At 38.2% G+C, this 23,992-nt stretch overlaps 1 protein-coding gene across 3 annotated transcripts; it reads right to left on the reverse strand.

Moving 5' to 3' along the window:
• Positions 1-155: 155 nt before the first annotated feature.
• On the reverse strand, positions 156-23,106 carry camsap3 (calmodulin regulated spectrin-associated protein family, member 3). 3 transcript variants are annotated; one of them, XM_028043161.1, is made up of 18 exons: positions 22,600-23,106; positions 15,868-16,130; positions 9,777-9,917; positions 9,495-9,581; positions 8,911-8,943; positions 8,071-8,209; positions 6,946-7,085; positions 6,785-6,860; positions 6,636-6,678; positions 6,457-6,512; positions 6,215-6,251; positions 4,096-6,133; positions 3,875-3,999; positions 3,365-3,645; positions 3,165-3,258; positions 2,768-2,892; positions 2,557-2,675; positions 156-2,458 (listed from the first exon to the last, which is right to left on the reverse strand). In XM_028043161.1, the coding sequence occupies exons 1-18, from the start codon at positions 22,730-22,732 to the stop codon at positions 2,159-2,161; spliced, it is 4,230 nt and encodes a 1,409-aa protein (XP_027898962.1). In that variant the 5' UTR covers positions 22,733-23,106; the 3' UTR covers positions 156-2,158. The 3 variants fall into 3 exon arrangements, with proteins under 3 accessions (XP_027898962.1, XP_027898960.1, XP_027898961.1); XM_028043159.1 differs by having other exon boundaries at positions 6,215-6,287; XM_028043160.1 differs by lacking the exon at positions 8,911-8,943 and having other exon boundaries at positions 6,215-6,287.
• Between the last annotated feature and the right edge of the window lie 886 nt (positions 23,107-23,992).

Genomic DNA, 23,992 nt, shown 5'->3' on the forward strand with positions numbered 1-23,992 from the left:
ATAAAATAAAAATCTGCTAGTCACTCTCACTCTCCGGTATATCTTTTCAAAGAAGGTATCTAGTCCACATGCAAATTCTAAAACAAACATATGAGGGGGAAAAAAAGATGATTATCAAATAATGAAAAAAAATATAAATAAAAAAAATCAATGTGGATGATTTAAAAAGGATTTTATTTTTCTGGTCCAGTTGTCAAGGAGTCACTTAATGAAATGAACATACAAAATGTACTGGCAAATAAGAAAACAGAAGAAAAAAAACAAACTTATGACATCTTTTCTGAAATGGCAATTTGACATACAGTATAACCTTCATTTAAAAAAAAAAGAAACAGAAAAGAAATGGAGAGAAAAGGACAGAGAACCTCAAACTAAAAAATAAATTTGTCAAATAATTCAAATGGAAATAAATATACCTCTGGATGATGAGTTTTAGGGAGAATTGCACAGAATCAAAGTATAGTCTTCACTACCACATATGAAGCTTTACAAGCACATAAATACAAACATTTATTAAATCTACACGTAATCCCCCACACACATACTTACTTAATCAACAGTTTATTTCTTATTTATGGTTTCAACATTGCATCCATAGGAGTCCCCTTCAAACAACACATTACACGGAGGCATTCTGTGAAGAAGGTAGCTGCATTGTGGCAACTGTAATAATGCAGCAAGACTGCAAAGAAAGAGCTAATTTTCAAGATTTTCTGCCAGTATTGAATTAATCAAGAAATTCTGGAGTCATTTTTTTAACTAGCACTGAGAAAAGAAAAAAAAAAAAAAAAGCTTTTGGCATTTTACATTCACCAGTTGTACATGAAGGAGTCTCAAGAGACTGTGGGGTAGACGAGGGCTGTTACAGTCCAGAATGATCCTTCGTTAAGAAACCTACTGTTTATATGCCCGGACATATAAACAGGGAATAATGCATTAGGAAACAAGCTCAGTGACCTACACAATTTATTTATCCTAAAACAGTATCAGGAACTTCAGCTATTGAACAATTCAAATTCGTTCTCATTCACTCACTGTCATCTCAAACATACATCTCATTAATGCTTAAGCAGCAGGCTAGCTTATTTGTAGCTCACAAAGGTCAACTTAATTTTTACAAATCATCATCAAAAAAAGAAAGTATTCAGCATTCAGTATATATTAAATCAAGATTGATTATCATTGTCATACAGAGCTTTATCCAAGTATTGATAAACATGACGAAGCTCTCCTTCATCTTTGTCCCCCCCGGAGCTCGCAAGACAAGCTCAAACCATTATTTCCATGAAAACAACCAATAAACAGAAAAATCACAGGAAATTTCATTCTTCTTTTAGCTCTCAAAGACTCAATCAGTTGCTAGCAAAACACATGTCAAAAAGTATTAAAAAAAACATCCAGATGTCTACAGCTGAAGGAGTGGAGTGCAGAAAATATGGGGCACAGGCAGTTTCGAATGTGTAAAGCAATCTGCAGTGAAAGTAGCCTCTGGTATATCTACGGTATTTTCTGGTCCTGACTAGGAGCGGCTAGCGTGTGCCCTACATTCATATGAGAGCAGCGTTAACTGCCTATACATTTCAGCCTTCGTTTCCAATCAGAGTAGAGAGCTGAGCCATGTGTCTCAGTATACTGGAGGGAAACGGAGCCCTGGAAGAAGAAAAGGCAGCGAAAGGAAACCAAACCAAAACATTGAGGGGTGGGAGCTGCTTGTACCCAAAATACTGTTGTGCGGGCAAAGGCAGTGTAATTCTCCCCTCCCCTCCCTTTTCGAGTCATAAAACAAGACTCGGACATGGCAAGGTAAGGCAAGGCATGAGGAGAAAAAGGAAAACTGTTGTTTTTTTTGTCCAAATTAAATTTGGCCCATTACATTTTACAATCTGAGTGGATCATTCAGAACATGTCAGAAGCTCTGGAGATAAACTCTTTTAGCTCGAGTGGCCGATTTAAAGAGGGATTGACTCATTCTCTTGGCAAGTCACTAGTTCGGTTCTCAGGGTCCAAGCTGATAACGGGAAAAATACCTGAGCAGTCGTTCCATTTTTCCCCCCAACAGAACGATCTGACACTCCACACTAGCCAGGGAACCAAAAAGGAAGAATAAGTCAACTTATATTTCCTGAAAATAGCATCTTTCCCAACCATAGGCGAGTCTTTAATTTGGGGTATTCAACTTTTTAGGTGTTCCTGGGCGCTTCTGCCAAAAGTGGTTAGGAATGGTGAAGGCATCAACACTCATTGACATGGTTTTGGACGGGATGACAGTGAACTGTTTACGGTCAGAGCTATACTTGTAAATGGACTCCACCATCTCAGGTTTGATGTTACGTGGGCCAATGCCAGTCAGCCGGTCCATGTCCTCGGTTTCAGGGTTCATGGTGTAAACTGCTCTGAATTGGCAGCTGGCATCTCGGAAGAGGATTAGGAAATGGTTGGCTGCGCTTTTTTCCATTTCCTGAAAAGACAAACACCAACAGACAAGCAGAGTTTGTAAGCAAGAGCCATGTTAGTGTGGGCCTCTTAGTGAGACCGTAACGTAGCAGCATTGTTTACCTCGACGATCTTGTTTTTTTGTGGTTCATTAACCTTGCCAGCCAGGCAGCAGCGAGTGATAGCATTATGGATGATGAACTTGTTGGACTTAAAGCTCGGTTCCTTGTATAGCTTTGGTCCTGAAAAACAGTTTTCACACATGATATGCTGCTCTAATAAAACAATACTCACATTTTTAAAAACAAACTTTAGCCATGAATGAATCACTGACCTGTATATTCTGGAATGGAAGCTGGGGAGGAAATGGTGGATCCATTTTCCCAGTCTTTTTCCCCATTCTGGGCACTCCTTCGCCCTGGTGACATTAGCCGTGACCGAGAGGGAGAGTGTGATCGGCTAGGAAAAAAAACCCAAAGTGGGTTACAGACATTAATCGTCACCATCACCTTTGCACCTGATAGCACTGATAACGACTGCCACAGCAACTGTAACTAGAGGCAGATAAACACAAACAAATAATTAAACAACTAGTTCATTGTAAAAATCCATTATCCAGGTCCTCTTTCTCTGACGGTTAATGCAATGTTCTGTGACCTGTCCAGGGCAAACAGCGCCAACATTTAAAGCCCCTACATAAATAAATTTAAACTATTATCTCTGTGTGTTACCTTGGAGATTTCCTGACAGTCAGCCCTCCAGAGTCATTAGCCATAGAGGACAGGTTCATCATTGAGTGGAAGTTCCCTTTGTTCAGCCTGTTTCCTACAAGAAAACAACAACACCATGTTATAAAAAAAAAACAACAAGCAAAAGAAGAGATAAAGTTTCTAAAACTTAGAAATTTGGTGGTGGTGTCGGAAGCCTTTACCCTTGACGGGACTATTGGACAAAACTGAGTCATCTCTGAAAACTGTCTTAGGTCTCTGTTTCTTCACATCACGGACTGTTGTAGGTTTCTTCCTCAGCACTTTGTCCAGATCTTCCATAATCTTGAGTTGCTGTCGTCTCTCATACTCCTGCCTGGTGAAGTCTCCTCTGCGCTGGGGAGTGACTTCTGCTGGTGGGGTACGTGATGCCGGAGGGGTGCCTGGGGTCTGGGATGTTTCTTCATTCTTGCCCCAGCCTTCAATGATCATCCACTGGGGCTTGCTAAGAGCAGAGGGCGACAGAGAGCACAATGTCAAAATGTATAATACTAGGAATGCAGATATAACAAATGCAAATATGACTTAAAAACTATAATCTAAACATATATGATTGTACAGGAGTCATTAGGGAGTGTTTATTGTGCTAAAACTGTTGTATTGTATGCACTATTACTGTTCATATTTAGCAATGCCACCAGCTGCATAAATGGAAAAAAGAAGAAAAGTCTTACTTTGATTCTTTTTCCTTCTCTTGCTCAAGTTTGCGTCTCTTCAGCTCTTCAGTTCTCCTTTGCTGCTTCTCAAGAAGAGCTGCTCTTCGCTGTGCCATCTCATCCTCTGTTCGATCCCTGTCATCCTACAAAGACAAAACCAAGTAGACATGAATAGTCATTAACACACTGACCTAAACCAAGGTTTACCAGATACCAAAATAATGAAATGTAGTACCAACCTTGAAAAAGAAACCAACTCCTGCCTTCGATTCTGGCTCCATTCGATCACTCATTGAATCTGATAATGTATCAGGCACTTCGTCATCCTCTTCCCCCTCTGGTCCCAAGGCAGAGAGTGGGATCTCAATTAAACTGCTACGTTTGCCATTGGACATTCCAGCTGGGGCTTCACTCTCGAAGGAGCACTCTGAAGGGGCACCAGAGCTGCATCCTGCACTAGCAAGCCCTTCCTTCTTTACCAGGGGACTGTGTGAGCGTCCTGCCTCCATGTCCATGCAAAAAATACTCTGTCCATCATTGGAGCCTACTTCTGATAGGGCGTCATCTGCTGCAGGATGAGGAGGTGGAGTTGGTATAGGAGTCAACGAAGGTGTGGGGACAGGAGTCGGCCCAAATGAACGTAGCTCATCCAGGCTATCAGAGTCACCTATAGAGAAGGTGGATGAAGTCCGAACCTGGGACTGCAAATGATTTACTCGACGAAGATGGGGGATACGGTCCACATTCTGAGGTGGGTTGAGAACCCTTGAATCTTTTGGGAATTTTGGGTCCATTTGGCGACTGTGTTTTGGACTTTTAGGGGGTACAGACTGAGCTCTTCGATGAACTTTAGGAGATTTAGGAGGAGCAGAAGGGTTTGCCATTTTGCGTGATGGTGAGGGAGAAGAGGACGCTAAATTAAAACCTCGGGTGGATTCTCGTGAGATGCGTGAAGCAGGAGCTGAGTTGGAAGGATTAGGGTCGGCTGGAATAACCCAGGATTTGTTCGTGGATGCTGCAGGTTTCTTCTTGATAAGTTGATTCTGCTGTTCACTCAGTCGCTGCATGTCAGTTTGCAGGGAGGACAATGCTGCAGTTAACTTGGACACAGCATTGTTATAATCCCCTAAAGGGGCTACCGTTTTTTCACCAGGTGTCTGACTGGCCTCTTTGATGAGCACATGTCCTCCTCTACCACTTATATCATCCTCCACAAAGAGGCGCTGTTGATCTTGTTCCTCCCCTTCCTCTTCCATTCGAGCAAGTCTTTCCTCCAAAGTCAAACGTGAAAGATCTTCTTCTCCTTTCTCCTCAGAGTCAACATCATTCTGCTCTTTTTTCAACTGTAGAAAAGCACTCTTCCCCAGTCTTTGACGATGCTTTGCAAAAATGGCCTCAATACGTTTTTTCTGGGCTTCAATGGCTTTTCTTTTTTCTTCAAGCCGAACTCCCAGTTCAGTCATCTCATTATTTAGTTGTGGGCTCTTGCTCGGGCTTTCTTCAGACTTTTGTGCCCAAGAGGTCATCTGAGGAGAAGATGGGTCGCTACCTTTAGGAGAATCCAGGCTCTGTTTCTTTTTGCGTTCTGCAAAGCTGGTCATCCTCACCCCACTGTCAGGTGAATTCTTAGCATAGCCAATGGAAGAGTTTGCATGGACTGCTGGTGTGTTTGGAGTCGACTGGGCCTTTGGCAGGTCCTCTAAGGCATCTGAATCTAAACTGCCATCTCTCAAGACTGAGTCATCATCCCGTGAACATCCTGAGGTGTTTCTGGTGCGAGCTGGCTCCCTGGTGGACTCTTTAGGCTGGTACATCATTCCTGAGTGCGTAGGGGCAGAGCAGCTTATGGGAGTCATGTTGCCATCATATCTAGAACTTGCAGAATCATCAGGTGAGTGGAGGTAGAAGCCATCAGGAGCACCATCAGGATGTAATCTAGGTTCCATCTTGCCTTCATTGTGAATTATTTGGAGAGCCTCTTCAATGGTGGGCAGCTCTCCAGTTTCATTTGTCTCAAGTCCGTTCTCCTCAGCCAGCCTTGGAATAACGGGAGTCTGTGTGGCCCATGATGCTCTCTGAGGACCGTTTGGTCCAGGGGCCTTACCAACCAAATGGCTAATGTCTTCAGGAGTAGTGTAGGGCTGATTAATGTTTTGGCCTGCTGGGTTGAGTTGATCTGAGCTCATAGAGCGGGTTATTACAGGGTTGCCCATCACTATATCAACATCACTGTCAAGGCCAAAAGGGATGCTGAAGGATACTGCTGACAAGGGCCGACTAAGAGAAAGAGGAAAGCAAGTTCAAGTAAAACCAAACTGGTGGATGTAACAGTTAATATACTCTGTGTACTAGCACTACCTGAGAGGTTTCTTGCTCCATGTCTTTCCAACTCCTTCTATATGAGACATTGAGGTAGACTGAGTCAAAGGTCCTGAGTACAATGGGACACAGACAAACATGTAAAGGCATGCAAACATCACAGGGATGCACACAATAACCAAACAAAATATACATAAAATATATATAGAAATAAGGAAACAACACCACAAAACTGAAACAAAAACAATGACTGAGGGGAATCAAACTGACTGACTTAATACCTGATGCAGAAGAAGAAATGGGGAGAAAGGGTTTCTTGAAGATGGAAGGAGAAGTACTATAAAGTGGAAAAATATATAGTTTTAGCTCTCAATAACTGTTGGACAAAATCTAGATGCAAAATAAATATTTATTAAATGTATTTATTCATACAAAAACAAAAATCAAAACATTTCTATACCTGTTACCACTGGTGTTACTTTGTGTCACTGGTGTGGATTCATCTGATGAAAAGGGAGAACCCATTTGGGTCCATGTTAGATCCATTAGGATTTCATCTTCAGTGTAATGCTCAACATTTACAAAAGAACGCAAACCTGCGACACTCACCTATTGGCTGAACAAATTCTGGCCTTTGTACTTCGAACCAGTAAAGCAGTTCAGACAGGAAACTCAGAAAATTGAGCTACAGGATGAAACACATCAAGTCAGATATTAGAGAACCATCATGTAATTTTAATGTACAAGTCAAATAATGACAGAGTGGTTACCTGAAGCTCTTGTGGTGTGTATAGCATATCTTCAAGTGCCAAGTGACAGCAGCCCTTCAAACAGCTGTCACAAAATTCTCTGATGAACTGCAGGTTGTACAGGCTGTCTGATACCGACATGGAGTCCTTCATACAAACATCTTACAGACAGGAGTAAAAGTGTTAAACTGACAGACATGGCCTGTTGTCATTATATTAACTCAAGTAATAAGTAACTAGGATCAATTTGGAATGATGTAATTGACTTGGGATCTTACTGTTGATTGGACTGAATTGACTTTTTTGTAAAGTGCCTTGAGACAACATTTGTTGTGACCTGGTGCTTTAGATATAAACTGAATTGCGAACTGAGGTTAGCACACTACTTGTGGATTCCAATATAGTTATTTAAAGAGCTGTTTTACCTGTTTAAATTTTTAACTACAGGCAATATGCCAACTTCAGTGTTCCCATGTGAAAAGATGTGTGAACAACCTTAGAGGCATTTATCAGGTAAATGGTTGGTGATTTGCATTCTCTGTTAACAGACCAAGGAGGACCCGTACCAAAAGAAATAATAATTAGAAATAGTTTTCAAAATGCCTCTAAATATCTAATTATTCCAGATATTTATACTGAGTTTAAATTTCATGTGAAATAATCATTACAATTGTTAAGTATCAAGAACAAGTCTTAGTTTTGTTTTTTGCTAAACATGACACTCAAGATTAATTTTTCATTATTGGAAGTCCAGTCTTATCTCTTCTTAGTTTTTCAAATACATTTAACAAATTATTTTAATATTTATAGGTTTTTATTTGTTATTAGGAACATTTTTTAAGTTAAAGATATTGTTTTTTTGTCCAAATTTATATATTTAATTAAACAGTTGACAAAAAAAATATTGGATCATGCCTTTTTTGCTAGAGATAAAAACAAAAGTTGAATTATATTAAAATCAAAAACACTTTTGTCAATCTCAATTGACAAATTGAGATTGTATTGTTTAGTATACAATACTAAACTTAGTATTGTGTTGTTCTTGCTGTATAAGCTGCTACCATCATCCAATTGTTGAGCTATGATTTATATCCTGCTAAAAGGCACTCTGTTAAAGCACAGAATTAAAAAAAAAAATGTCAGTACCTTCAAGCCTTAGTAGTCCAGGGCAATAGTAATGTATGACAGCAGCAACAGCACAACCACTGGAGAGATCTTTAACTTCATTCACCTCTGGAAAGATTGGTTTCACTTTGGACTGAATTTTATCCTTCCTGTAGCGGAGCTATTATAACAGACAAAAAAACAACAAATTAATTGATATGACTTTACTAATATTTTAATCTGATGTATTAGTCATTTCCTTAAGGACGCACGTGCGCACTCTTGTCCCACCTGTTGCTTGCGACAGGTTAGGAATTACTTTTGAATCAGACAAAGAGGACAAATAAAAAGTAAAGCTAAGGACATGCAAAAGGAGGTGAGAGTGGTTGAGCTTGTTATTGAGGCAAAGACGAAAACTATTTCAGAGATAAAAAGTGAGAAAGGGGGTCAAGAGAGCCTGAAGAAAGAGAAAAACGGGAGAAAACATTTCAGGTATAACTAGTTTTGTATTCTCCCTTGTTTTGCAGAATACAAAACAAGGCAGGAAACACCTGCCTAAACTCCTCTATGATAAAACCCGTGCAAACACACAGCACCTAAGAAACCAGCATACACATGGCAAAGTCCACCTTTTTTAAAACAATGATTCATGCACTACTCATGTCTTCACAAATAATGCCTTCTGGACCTGTCCTGAAACTACATTGCTGTTATACTTTTAATCAAGTGCTGTTCAGTGCAAACAAAGATTTGATGCAAAAATCCAAACTCAAACCAGCTCATGGGCATTAAAAGAACAGACCTGATCAGAATTTTGAGAAATTTGATGAGGACACTGGAAGGATGGACGGATAGGGATGCAGAAAAGAGGAGGGAACTTACAGGAACAAGTTTCCAATACCAGCGTGTAGGACACTGTCAGAGCAAAGGAGAGAGTAACAAAAAAAAGGAGGAGAATAGAGAACAGGAGCACAAGGACAGGTATTAAGACTATAGTGGAGGAAAAAGACAAACCGGACAGTTTCTTGAAATTGCAAAAGAAATTTGCTTTTTCAAGTGCTTTATGTCTGAGGTTGTTGTAAAGTTTGCAGAAGTCCACTTTTATCCTATTTTGTGTCTTTCTCCCTTGTTGCTTTTATTTTACAAGAGATATTACTGATCCTGAATTTTTACAAACAGTATTTGTTCATCTGTCTACAAAAAACAGTTAGGCATAAACTAGTTTTTGTAGCAATGCACCAATTATTGGTCATTATTAAAACTCACTTTGACTTCTTAAGATTAACTGCGCCTGAAAAAAGCCACTTAGTTTACAAAAATGACAGAAAATTAACTATACGGATCAAAAGATTTTTGCTTCTTATGACAAATGTCTTCTTCCTATTTTAAATATAACCCATTTAAATAATTCTGAAAAGATTCAGAGGTTCATGTGCCGAGTTGTTCTGGATATCAGCAATACTCACAGAAGGCTCAACAGGTTGGGGTTCTGTTGTTGCTTGAGACGAGTCAGTCTGAGCTCCTTCAGTACGATCTCGCAGCTTCTGGTTTAACTAAGAGCAGATCATCAGAACTGTTCAAATCCATACTAACCATAGATATTTGTAGTAAAACATACAATAAAATCATACATCACAAGTAAATGTGAATTACATAATATGTCTCCAGCAAGAGGGGGATAAAAATAAATCAATGCGTTCAAAAATAATAAAAATCTGAGTTTAAAACATGCTTTGTTTACTCCTTACCACGTTAACCCAGCGAAGCAGAGCATCCTCCCAACGAGCAGCTCCATCCAGTAATTCAGCAGAGCCACACATCTTCACTGCAGTCACAGTTCCCATGGCTCCCACCGCCATCAAGGCATCCATCACTGCAAGATGGGCACTCTGCAAAAAAAATCCCAGAAGAAAAAGAAAAGGAATTCAACTCCAGACCTGAGGTGACATCAACTAATTAGTGAGTACAATATTGTTGAACAGTTGTTTTTATCATTTCTGCCTGCTGCAGGCCTGTCACTGTTTACTAGCAGTATCCTCTAGAGGTCACTATAACCCACTGGTTGACCAGGAAAAAAAACGCCTCAAACTTTTTCAGCAGGCAAACACAAACAGTAGATGTGGGTGAACTTTGGACCTGTGTTTGTACATCCATTAAATCATTAAATAGACAGCAGACTTGTAATATGATAACACAGGTCCTAGAGCCGTCACTCTTCATCTATTTTCCCTTTTTTGCGTTACCTTTTACACAGTGAAATATTTCCATATGACTCATGTAAAAAACACACATGCAGGATATGCCAGATGAAAAAAGGTTGTTATGCAACAATAAGAAAACACAAATGGAAAAGAAAAACTGCATGAGAGAAGAGATGTATCTTATTAGGTTTAAGACTAAATAATGTGTTGAAAGTGAGTTCAGAATATAAATGGAAACATTCATATTTACAACTATATCCTTTGGGTATTTCCTCATGCACAGGAGACCATTACAGAGCTCATTAAATGTAGTACCAACCTTATCAGCTCAGTTAAAGTGAGAATGTTAATTCTTTAAACCTGTTAACTTATTAGTAGTGGTGCTCTGTTTGCACTACAGCATTACAATTCAAACATATCTAAACCTATTTTTTCTTAGTTTATTCAAGTTTAATAATGATTTCTTTTGTTTACATCAATAATTTCCCAGAGACAAGTAATTTACATTTAAACCAGATCTAATTACCAGTCCTCACAGAAGGACAAAACAGTTAAAAAGATTACAATTATTTGTACATAAGGTTATTCTTTTAACAGCTTGTCCCTCATCCTCAAACATATGTTTTTCTGCTTTTATTAATTACTTACAAGAGAAAAGACTGAGCAAAATCAACTCATTCCCATCAATAGGCTACTCAGTTGATCAACACTTTTGAGCTTAACCTGAGAAAATCATTGCCTAGTTCCTTTAATTACTAACAAATACAGTTGCCAGACATCCTTTCCCTTTTGCCCAGATACAGAGTAGTAGCAGTTTAGCTGACAATCAGCCTGGCATACATGTCTGCCTACTGAACCCAGCGGTAAAGTGCTGACCTGGGAAGACCCCTGGCAGAGCAGGCTATGCTAGGAAACATTTGTCAGATAATATTAGGATATTGAGAGCAAGGACTGGGGCCCTAGGTGGTTTGCCCTCCAAATACTGTTGACAAACTAAGAAGCTGTAACTTTCATGGTTATGAGACATAGCTTGCCTTTTTGGTAAATACAAATAGTGACTTTACAAACGACCAGCTCTTTGCTTCCTATTAGATTTGAGGATTGTGCATATGATTTTATTAACCAGTGTTAATAAAAGATAAAACACTTCTTGTGTTTTGCGAAATGATCTGTTAATAGAGTCGATAGTTTCTGTTAAATGTAATCTATATTACTTACTGCACAGTGCATGAATGAAATGATAAACAAGCTGTCATAATCAGAATTACTGTCAGGTGTATTACTGTCCTCTTCAGAAGCTGTAAGCACAACAGCAGCAGTTGTAATTTGTCGTATATTTTTTTTCTACAATCTTTAACGTACAGTGAAAAATATGCAAATATTAAAGATTCCTACAATGCCCACTACTAAACAGATACAAATATGCAACATGCAAGTACAGAGTCTTGCATGTTTCAAAAATGTTCTGCCTGTGAGATTCCCAGATCTGCCTATTTGGGAGACGTAGCTCAAAACGTTTGGAACTCCACTAAAAAGGGAAATATTCTAGAAAAAAAAAATACCGTAACGTATAAAAATATAATTAAAATCTATAAAACACAAAGTCATTTCTAATTGTAACACATTTCTACAATTAGCTTAGATTTCTACCACAGCTCAACACTCAAAAGGTAACAAAAAAAATAAAGCCACAAATGTGTGCCTGAATAGAATAGAATACAATAGAATAGAATTACTTTATTCACCCCAGCAGGGAAATTATTTCGCAGTTACAGCAGCATAGAGACAAGACACACAACAACCACCACCATGTGGCCAACTCTGCTTTTGTTGGGTAATGTGATTTTCAAATGATGATTTAAAATATTTTAAAAAGTTAAACAGAACAGGAAGAATGAGCTACAGCCACTTGCAGATTTGCCACTGCAGGCCCAGGGGAGTTTGCTAAGCTAAATCACAAGGTTCCCTAATGAGTAGAGAGAGAAGCCACTCCAGCACACAGCTCTGAGCCTGCCAGATCACCATAACAACCAGCCAGCTGGCCCATAATGCATCTGAGAACAAGCCTGACTGCAGTACTGATTTGTGCTGGCTTAACCCTGGTTCTCTAAAACATCCTGCATCTCTGCAATATATTTGTAGAGAGCAAAAATATACAACAAATCCCTTTAACATTAAACATCTAAAACATGATTACAAAAACTACTTTTACAGGATATTTGTTAAATAAGGTAAGAAAAAGGCATTATGTTGATCATTAGACAAAGTCATGTTGAAGGGATTACGTCTGAAATATGACTTAACCCCATCCCCCGTCCCTGCCTTGTTCCTGTTTGATGGGGAGACAAACAGGGGGATCAAGCAGGCCTGGGGCCCAGCCAGGGATTTTGGAAAAGAGGTTAATACCCATATGTACATGAACCTTGCACTTAATCATGGGAAATCAGCTCAAAATAAACATACACAAAAATAAATGCAGCACATTTCAAAGATTAATTAATAAAAACAATTATTTTCTAAACAGCAACAGACCAAAGCAGAATAAATGGTGTAAGGTGATTGTTACCGTTTCTGATACTCTGCCACTTCGGTTTCAGCTAAGTTCTTGACTGATGTTCACTTAACCAGAAACCTGCCAACACAGCACTATTCCCTAAGACAGCGTCTCTGATAAAACAAACGCAATACAGGACAAGAATGAAATCTAGCTACATTATGATCAACTTTATTTAATCAATGTCAATACTAGATATTGTAAAACTGCTTCAAGGTGTGACTAAATAGTTTGTGTTGCACCCACCCATCCTGACAAACCCTCACTAAAGGTGAACATAAAAAGCAGAGCTGGCATGGCGGGAGAAGCCAGCTAGACAACAAGGCAGATGGTTTTCAAGTCACACCTCTCATTTCACAATCTTAACAAGCATAACTCACATGGCTCAGAGTTACTGAAGTAAAGGAGTCAATGAGACCTGGTTGTGGTACATTTTTTGTTCAAAAAGCACTGCAATTATTCACTTAACATGTGAAACTAGGGAACGGGGGGTCAGTGGTCATCTCTAGGATGTTGACCAATCATGAAAGACGACGTTCAGTCTATATAGAAGATTATGCCTAATCTTCAGAGATCTTTATCCTCAATCTGAGGAGTAATGGGGGCCGAGCAGATGCAAGCAGAATAACCCAAAAACTGATAGATCCTCATCGACTAAAATATAGAAGACTTTGATTACAACTACATCAACATCTTTACTTGATTAAGGACATTTTACAAAATATTAAAGGAAGCAAAATCAAAATAAAACATAAAAAAGTAGGATCCATCTTACCATTCTTTATTAGAAACAGTGTATACTTTAACAGGGGAGTTATGCCTCTGTTTTTATTACAGTTTTTCAGATTACCAAAGCTCCAGCCCGATGTAGATATAAGAAGAGACAAAATAACATCAACTTTATTTGATGGATTTATGTTTGGATTTAAATATAACCCAATTTTCCAAAAATCAGTAAACAACGTTAACGCAACAACCTTGACCTTTCCAAATGAAATCTGCAATGTAAAAGCAAATTACTTGGCTGCAGCAGTAGTAAACAGGCAAAGCTGCGAATTCCATCTAGAGAAATGTGAAGCTTTAACAAAGAGCCAACCTGCAGCAGATTGCTACTGCTGCAAAAGCTGTTTTACTGGCAAGGAACCACACTGATGCTCCAACCTTGTAATACTGCAGCATGACCCACTTTCTCTGCTTGCCATAAAAGCTGCACTGCCAGTCACTGGCAGACAAACTCCAAAAGCGGTCCATAACTAGGGATAATACACTACAGTACCAAATAGCGACTGTAGCAGTGGCAGAGACAGTCAGAGAAAAGCTTTATGCCTAAGTGATAAAGCGGAGAACAGCCATTGTCTAAAGTGGAAAAATCTGAGGTGCACAAAATGACAACCAAGAACGACAGATACCTGTGTATTTACATTTACAAATCTTTTAGCTTTTCTTTAGTGTCAGCTATTTCAGGTTTTTCAGTGTCATACATGAAATTAGAAGAAAATGCCAAAGCTTTTAAGAGGTTTAAGAAAACTCTTGATGCTCCAATGTGCTTGTTATTGTGCAAGTATGATGAAAATATGCTGGATGTAAATAATCAGAAAAACATGTGAAAGGGTAAATAACAAAAACACACTGAAGATTTTATATGTTTTTTGGTTGAAAAAGCTTTTTCCAGCTGTAAAAAAGTTTACCACTCATCTCTACTAGAATGTGGATTCAGATTTAGAGAGCAAATAAATCAAAATAATAATAATGAAAAAAAAAGAGTAAAGAAAAAAGTTAAGTACTAACCAGTTTTCTGCAAGAACTGCTGCAATTGATGATAGGGCATGTTGCTCCAAGCCTGAAATTTGGCTCTTATGCCTAAGAAACAGTCTTTGCACAGTAGAACAAAATCCAAAGTGCTGCCTATGGAAGCTAGCAGTACAGCACTGTAACCAACAACACTGTCGGTCCACTGATTGTGCATTCCTGTCTTTTGATTTGTGTAAGCTCTTACTGGCATGGTATTAACCCATCTCTGCTGGATTCAGAGAACAAGATTTCATTTTTACTTCACTGAAATGCAACCAATGACTGAAAAGGAGAATGAAAAAGATTGCTGTCATCAGGTGTACAGTACAAGCTGTGGTACCAAGCAATCGGCTGCAGTGGAGCAAACATGAGTCCCTGTACAACAATGTTCCCTACAAATCCCTGAGGAGGGCCTCGTTTTCAAAAAAAAGTGTGTGTGCACACATTTTGTGGGCTTTTGATCAGTGTAAATGGTATGGTTTATATAAACTGCACTGTAAACCGCTTTAAATGTCATCTAGCTAATGCAAATCATATACAAAAATTATATTTTCTATATATAATAAATTAATTTTCAGGCTAAAGAGTTGTGAGCCATATAATGTCACAAGAAGAGTGAAAGACATACAGAGAGGCTTTGTCAGCAGTTAAGAGGACAAACCTGTTTCTCTTGATTTAAACTCATTGAGCCAGCTCAATGTATTCTCTCAACACAGCAGCTAAAGTTTCACTAGAACTCTCTAGCCATTGTTCTGATCTGGACCTTCTATTGTACATGGACTCCATCTCACACCCTGAAAGTAAAGTAGTCATGCCCTCGTCCTTGCAGCTGGAAACACTCATCTTTTGAGATCAGTTAGGGACGTGCATGGCACTGGGGGAAGGGCTCAGTGAGTAAGGGTCTTTTTGAAGTCCTTTAATCCCCAGAATCAAAGCATAAACATGGCCCAATAACAGCAAAGTGAACCTGACCTCTTCTATTTTTTTCTGAACAACAGAACTGGCTTCAGTAGAGAAACATAAGGCACAAAAAATAATAAGCAAATCATGCACACAATGCTGTTCATTACATTACTGTTCTCAATTTTAGCAAAAACTGTTCTTGTTACACGTTTGCCTAGCGCTGGATTTTGGAGGCAGTTTACTGAATAAGGAGGCGATGCAGATGCCTGTGCAATTATCTGTTTTTTACATTTTAAAAATAATTCAAAATCAGGTGAGTTTAAAGTCTTTATTTTAATCCTATTCTGCAAAAGTGTAAAAATGCTCCACAAAAGGTTTGGCAGATATTACCATTTTGATGGGTTTATGTCGCAGGTCTGTCTCAGTCACTGAGGATCCTTGATCTTTGGCGACTACGCCTCTCTGGGTGAGGATCTGCAGCAGGGCGACGTTGTCTTTGGGCTGTGCCTCCGATCCAGTACTCCCCATTACGATGCTGTAGGTCCGACAGTACAACTCTGAGGACTGCAGCAGGCGTGTGACTGGAGGTTTAAGATGCTCCTGTTCATACTGGTCACAGTAGAAGGGGTCACGCAGCTCTGCAGGGACATTTTCTATTAATGGACAAAAACAGATCACAATTAGATTAATTAGCATTTTTAAACCATGGTTTGGTAACAGTCATTTGTATTGCAGGTAAAGGTCATATAACAGACAAATAACTCAAGAGTAACTATAAATAACCCAAATTAAATGGGTGTTATTAAGATATTAAAGTCACATGGATATGTGCAGGTAAAGTTATGGAGGAACTACTTAAAATATTAAATTAAAAAGGGCTAAGCTAGAATCCTGTTTAACCAGGAAACACCTTCAGGAAGATTAAACAGATGTCTAAGAGGTGATGCACTGTTCATCCACACCTGTAAACAAAGCAAGCATAGCCCTCAGCACAAAAATAACAAACCTGAGGAGTTTGGAAATGAGCTACTACACTTACTGAGCAAAACTACAACTTAACAAGTGGCAGAGGGGAACATTTAATTCAGCCAGAAATGTGCAAACCACATTTTGAAATAAGGCTCTGGAAGCAAATATAAAATAATAAAAATATATTTGTATAACAGTGGGTTCTTACATACAATCCAAAGACTCAAGGTTAGCCATGACCGACACACTTCTGAAGTAAACAGAAGATTTGTCGACAACCAAACAGCTTCACATATCAGATGGCTCAGATCACAATGGCAAAACACTTTTGCAGAAACAGACAGAAAAATTCCCAAGGGAGGACATAAATGGCTCCTAGGAAACAAAAACACTTCCTGGATGTCAAGTGATACGGAAAGTAGAATGGGTTTAAACATAGAAAAAAATGTGTGCCTTATATGAACAAGTTATTCTTGATCCTTGTTTATTGAATTGTAATTTGCTGCTCAAGTAGAACTGCACATTATTTCCATACTCACATAAAGTAAAACAGTCAAGAAAAATTATTTGCTTGGCATATTTTTAAGCCCAAAAAATGTGTTAAAAATGATCACCCTTACCATTTTTAATAACTTCAGGTAGAAACCAAAGCAAAACAGTTAGCTAGTTTTAAAAGTTGCCTTCAGGCACATAGAGGGGCAGATTAAGCCAGCTGTTTATACCACCCAGTTATAATTACAGAAGTAAGTAAAAAAACAAACATCACAATAAACTCAAGAAGTTGCCACTCCCAAATTACGACTTTTTTTTCTTTGCCATTCTTATTGAGCACATGTACTTTTCTGAAACTAGCTGACAATTTTCAGAGATTAATTGAAGGTGCCCGACTTGCTCAGGTCAAAATACCAAGAGGCAGTAAATCGAACTGTTTTCAGAGAAGCCTGATTTTTGATGAGCTTTTCAGGATCTGTTGCAACTTTAAGAATCTACTCTCAGGATATAATACGATGAAGTGTTCAATGTATCTGAGAATGAGGAAATCAAAAAATTTACTTTTTCAAAAAAAAAAGTACAAACAGATAACCTGAGAGTTCTAGACAGCAGGTCTAGTTGTGTAGTTTTTAAAATTCCCCTGTCTGCTCATCAACCACATGGTCGCTAATAAAGATCCATCTTTCAGTCACAGCGTTGTTACAACGCATGTATTTGAAACAATACAGACTGAAAAAACAAAGCAACATTCACAGATAGAAAAAAGTCTGAACATTAAATGACTTTGTCTCTGTGGTTGTAGACTAATTTATAATTGGATTTTAAATGTATGGTTCAAAATTAAACACAAAGATACAAAAAACCTGGTAAGTTTTAAGTGACTAGCTCTCCTGAAAAAAAAAAAACAAAGAAAACTTACAAGTAATACGCCTTAAAAAGAATTTGCTGTCTAAGCATACGCAACAAACTAATGGTTATAACTTCCCAGTTCCAACATTCACCTAATGCATCAAGAGTTATGACACACCTTTCTCCTGCAAATATGAATAAGGAAAAAAACTAAGCACATCTTTAGGCTGGTCACTGAGTATTTAAGACCTAGATTACCAACATTACACTAGAAATAATGTGTTAAAACTGTACTCGACACACCCACAAATAAAGCAGTTTTTAATTAAAACATTAACAATGGTGTCTGTAAATAAGTGTCTCACAGTACAATGAGTCTGTACAGTACACAGTACAAGGTCCTTTAGAAATGGAAACATCAGTAATGAAAGCACAGAAAACATTTGGACATTTAAGTTTAAAACTGAACGTCACTTTTTTTTCAATATTAAAGTCTCAAAAGCTAAAACTCCAACAGCGCTCACATTAAAGTTATAAATACCTATCAGCAGCTAAAGTAGTCAATGTATACATACATAAAAATGTGGTAAGATCTCCCCTAGAAGGCAAAGCGGATGCAAATACCACAACTCAGCGAGATGATAAAGACTGATCTGAGAATAATTTCCCTATGTGACTTACCATGAACAATGACTTGGTCCATCACATATCAAATTTAAAGCCAGTGGCACATTTCAAGTAGCAGATGCATAAAGAACTCACTATAAAGTCAAATCTTTGCCATTTAAATCCTAATGACAGTGAAACAAATGGGAGGTTATGATATGAATGCAACTTATCATAAAATAGCAAAACAACATAATTTGCTGATATTGAAATACATACAATTGTTTAAAAACATTTTTACTTAAAAAAAATTATATTTGTTTGCCTAGGCTGGTGCAAGAACCTCTCGCTTTTACAGGTCATGTGTCAGTGCTTTATCTATTAGCTTGAGTGAGAAGGCAAAAGTTTGCAAAGTTTATTGACTCAGTGTGTACCACTGGCAGATTACTCCAGGTAAAAATAGGGAAGCGACTGTCCATCAGTGGATCAAATATGGTAAATCCTGACAACAGAAGCAGCTCACTTTGACCTTTTCCTATTCATGCTAGCAGAAAAGGTAACTGAGCAGATATGCAAAACAGTTATTTATGTAAAACTGTAAAAAGTTTTGAAAAGTCTGGAGGAACTGACAATTTACAAGCAAAGCTGCAGTCAGGTCCGCTGTGCTAGCTGGTATCTAAACTGACCTGGACAGTTGGATAACAGGAAACGTGTCCCTTTTCATTGACTGATTGAGCTAGCATACCGGCGGGGTCATAGAACATTAACACATCTCTCAAAGTGGTCATAACACACAGCAGAACAGGCTTCTGTGTAAAACATTGGCACTCAAATGTTCAAAGTAACAATTTTCCTCAGAATGAAAGAACCTTTGCTGGTGTTTAGAACAAACCACCAGCATCCTGACAATTTAAGAATAACACATTTAAAGAAGGTCTGATGGTCAAATGCCTGAAAACTTTTAAAACCTCTGTTATTTAGTACATAATTCACTGACATTCAGTGTAATACTGCTTGTTGTTTCAGATGTCCTCATCATGTGGCTGAAAGGATCAAACACATATGATTACCGGGTTTTATTTTTAGAACAAAGCAGGTACTGTTCCGTTGCCCCAAAACTTAGCTCTAGTCAGAAAAGCAATGTTAGCAGCCCACACTCCATGTATCCACTCAAACTCAGAATAACAGAGACCACCATAGCAATTTTTTATCAACTATATTTCAGAACATTTAAATTCAACCCACACATTGATCATCATCATTACCGGTGTGCAGTGGAACAGGTTTGCAAGCAAAGATTCTTCAGTTTAATTTACATTAAGATGAAAAAAATAAATGAAACAATATATTTTCTTTGTGTGGCTAAAATAGTGTTGAAAGCAAGCAAATATTGATCTCTAGACCACAATCCGATTGAGAGACAAAACACAACATATGAAGCGTCTCATCTTCACATGGCCTCAAAGATCCACTTACTATAAACATGCTAGCCCTGAAAGCCCTTTGTATCCTGTAACATTAACACAGGCACTGCTCTACTGCAGCACACAAAGCTTGATTGCATTAAAGGACCAGTGTACACTGAGCTACATCCTAAAGGGTGAAAGTGATTACGTCTCAGAAGTAAACAGGACAACAATAGAGGAGAGGGCAAGTATGCAATATGAAGAGATGATAGAAACAAACTCTAAATTAGATCTTGATGCCCTTTAGTGCATCAAGTTCTTGCAGTGGTTCATACAATAAGGGGTAAATTTTCAGGTATTAACTTATCTTCGAATAATATTTTCAAATCTGAGAATTTGTACAAACATGTTTGTCTGTAATTCGTGAAAGTACGTAAATAAAATACACATTACACTAAAACAAAATGGTTTAAGCCCATGGGCACAAAATGATTTGTTTATAGATTTGAAATGGAGAATACAAAGACACAAAATGGCTGTATGAAGTGGCAAATGGGTAAATTGACCTGAAGTCCCTGAAATTTACAGTAAAATTCAGCAACAGTGAGGCTTGAGGCTTGGTCTTAAAGAAAATCACCTTGTACACTATTTAAACTTTCTGACTGAACACTAACAACAAGCAAACATTCTAGACCAGGCATATTCAACTCTAGCCCTAGATTGCTGGTGTCCTGCAACTTTTAGATGCGTTTCTGCTTCTTCAAACCTGAGTCACATAATCAGGATGATAGCAGGACAATGTAGAGCTTGACTGTATACTGTATGCTTAATTGAGACAATTGATTCCTGCTTAAAAGTTGCAGGACATTGGCCTTTGGCCTTTTAGTACTGGAGTTGAATACTCCCATCCTAGACTATAATACCAACATTGTCTGGTAACATATTTTTTTAATACACCCTGTTTTATTATATAACAGCATTAAAATAGACATAACATAAACACGTGGCTTAAACAAACTGAAAGCATGCAAGTGTTGCTTATTGAAAAACAGACTTCCTCCTAGCCTAAACAGGTAAATCTTGAGTTTCATTCCAACTTAATGGAGCACTAGTTTGAGTCACCCTCAGATGATTGGTTAATTATTTATTCATTGTGACATTCCAGGTGGATCATGTCTTGTTACCCATTTAAATATCTAAGTTCATTTTTGAAACAATGTCACAGTCCTCTAAGAATACATGCAACATATCTAGATGTCATTGCCAAAAGGTAAAAGAGAAATTAAAATTCTAGTTCAGTATTTTTAGCCTTTCAATTATTTCATTGAATGCTCCTTTGCTTAACTGAATAATGATTATGTTTAACCTACTTGCTGTCCTGGTCCCTAAGCCTTAATATCTTTTTTTTTTATGCCAACATAAATATTTTAATTCAGCCTCTTAAGCAGATTATTATGACTAAATAGAGATTTATTTTTGAGGAGGTTTTACATTCGATGACAAAGCTTTTCATACATTTCTGGGACATGTCTTAGAAAGGTATTTGAAAACTGCTATTAAAATGTGTTAAAATGTTGTCTATTGTTTTAAATAAGCTAACTGCCCTTGAAAAGCTAAGACGACCTATCCTGGCTCCTCCTGGGCTATCTGTCCTAACCAGCTGAATTTCTGGGAAAGGACTTGATGATGGTATCCTGAATTTGCATGACTCTATCAGCAAGGCTATTGAGTTGATTAAGACATAAACTAAACATGATCACAGTGTTTTGTTGTTATATCCCCGTGGCTTGGCATGACTTTGACCAAAGGGTGTGGCTGAGGTGCTAAACTGAGTACACAAAGGTGGCAACAGCCTGGAGTCTTAAACACAGGATCAGTGTAGCATTGTGTAACAAAATAGCTCACACATGCAAAACAACTTTATTGGCAAAATGAGTAAGATGTGTAATCTTCTCTAAACCTTTCAGTACATATGATTAAATTACCTTAAAGTCGATTACATATCATTTCACTGATGAGAGAGTCGTTTTGTAAAAAATTTTAAGTCAACTAGAATGAAAAGGCACACATGACTACTTGGGTGTCTCCTTTCCTCTGTGTGAGTTTTAATGTTTTCCTAGCTGGTGTTCTAAAACAAAGCCACACGTCAACATGTCAGGGTCAAAGCTGACAAGAGTTTAAGCAACCCAAACACATATCTGAGCTGTATGTAAAATACTACTTATTTTAAGTTGGAAGTTTCCTCCATCACAGTGGCTGGGTGGTTTGTCAATCAAGAGTTTTGCTGACTGCAGAATGTCTAATAAATTAAAAGCTGCCATAGAGGAATGCAGAATATAATTTAACATGGGAATTCATTTATCCACATTATTGGTTCCACAGTTCAGTCTGCCTGGTTTAAGCTGCTGTTATCACAGATGAAAGAACATATTTGAGAACACAAATGCCTTGTGTACCGTGTCTGTGTAGCCTGTCATTTCAGACCTCAGGGCTGGTATTAGGACAGAGTGGTTAGCTTGATAAGGGAGGCCTACAAGAGGAGGCCCGTTTCTGTGACATACATACCCAAAGAGACAATAAATGACATGTGTCACAGTCCCAAAGAAATGCATACAGTGCCAGCGTCCTCTTTTCACATGCGGCTCTTTGTGCTAAAATCGCCGAACAATACAAGCACTGCAGTTGCTTTCCGTGCATGTGCGTTTCACTAAAATAATGTAAACACATTACCAGACAACAAAAGAATGGGGGTCCCGAGTAAAACAGGGTTTTAAGCCAGCAGGCCCGAACAAAAACCTACCTGAACTCCCGTAGGACTTCGCCAGCAGCCATCCTACACTTGCGCATATTTTTGATTTACTGCAGTCATACAAATCCAATGGCTTTATGTCTGGGACCACAAAAGTCTTCCTCTTAGTGGGGGAGTCCACCATAGCGGCACTGTAAAAAAAAAATTGCAAGCGATGCTGGCAAAAAAATATATGCAAGAGTGTATAAAAATACTCAGGCAACCATTATTTTAGTTGAGTATTCCACACGACCGCAGGGCTGGGAATACGGATGTGGTTTCAGGTTTTCCTCGGGAAATATCCGCCCCGGTTTGGCTTTTCAGACAGCTAATGTCCTCTTCTACGTCTTCCTGAAGACGAAATATCCGCTTCGTTATACTTTACAATCAGAGGAAGCTCAGAAACACCCGAGATGTTACAGAAAGCCGGACTATTCCCAATCGTTTCAGCCTCTCTTCGTCCGCATTGCTGTGTTGTCACTTCACTGTACACAGCTCCACTTTAGTCCAGGCGATGAGTGACTACCAGGTGCTCCACACTGGCATCGCTCGCTCACCCAACTGGCCAATAGGAATTAAGGATGCGCAACGAGGGCGGGCCCTCCTTGTGAAAGGAAACAGCAGGTAGAGGTGTGGTGGTAGTTTTGCTACAGGTGCATCTGGTATGTAGATGAACCCCTGAAGGGATAGCATTTTATTGCCTTAAAGCTGTTGGAAGTTAACTTAAAGTGCAGATCATTCGAAATCTGCTCTTCTGTTATTACATTTCAAAACTTTATAAACTCCAAAAGTAAAAAAAAAAGCCTAAGTGTGGAAATCACACTGAAAAGTATAGGAAGTCATACTGAAGTAGTTAAAATGCACTCCTACACAAAACTGAACATAGCAAACATATTATTATGGAGGGGTGTTCCTGGAGATTATTTACAATATTGTATTCAATGATAAGAAGTCTAATTCTACCATTATTCACTTGGTAAAAAAAAAAAAAAAAAAAAAATCCGCTCTACTGTGAATGGATAAGTCCATAAATTAAATGGCTTATTATAATATCGAAGCCAATGGACATCTCACAACTGTAAAGATTTTATTTGTTTTAATAATTCGTAATCCTAAAAATTTTTGCATGGTATTTTTCTCTATTACCTAAAGTTTTCAAATTATATTTGACAGCAACACAGAAATATAATCTTAAAGAATTTATAACATTTCATAAACTATATCTTAAAATATGCAATGAAACAAAATTAATCTAGCATCTTCTTTTAAATCCAAGTTTAAACAGCTCCAAATTTGTGTACAATAACACAACATAGCAATCTGAAATTTATACATTGCTATTGAGAAAATCAATAAAAATGTGATGCGCTTTTTTGTGAGGTAATGAAACCTAAAAGCTTGAGTG

This window comes from Xiphophorus couchianus, chromosome 16, assembly GCF_001444195.1.
Source record: "Xiphophorus couchianus chromosome 16, X_couchianus-1.0, whole genome shotgun sequence".
NCBI lineage: Eukaryota > Metazoa > Chordata > Actinopteri > Cyprinodontiformes > Poeciliidae > Xiphophorus > Xiphophorus couchianus.

What these genes read in the sequence shown, in the direction of transcription:
- camsap3 (XM_028043159.1), bottom strand. Translation starts at nt 22,732, where the DNA reads ATGGTGGACTCCCCCACTAAGAGGAAGACTTTTGTGGTCCCAGACATA. An exon ending in GGTATTGGAAACTTGTTCCT is followed by an intron (nt 8,210 to 8,910) that starts GTAAGTTCCCTC and finishes CTGTTATAATAG; the next exon opens with CTCCGCTACAGGAAGGATAA. An exon ending in TGGACTACTAAGGCTTGAAG is followed by an intron (nt 7,086 to 8,070) that starts GTACTGACATTT and finishes CCTGTCTGTAAG; the next exon opens with ATGTTTGTATGAAGGACTCC.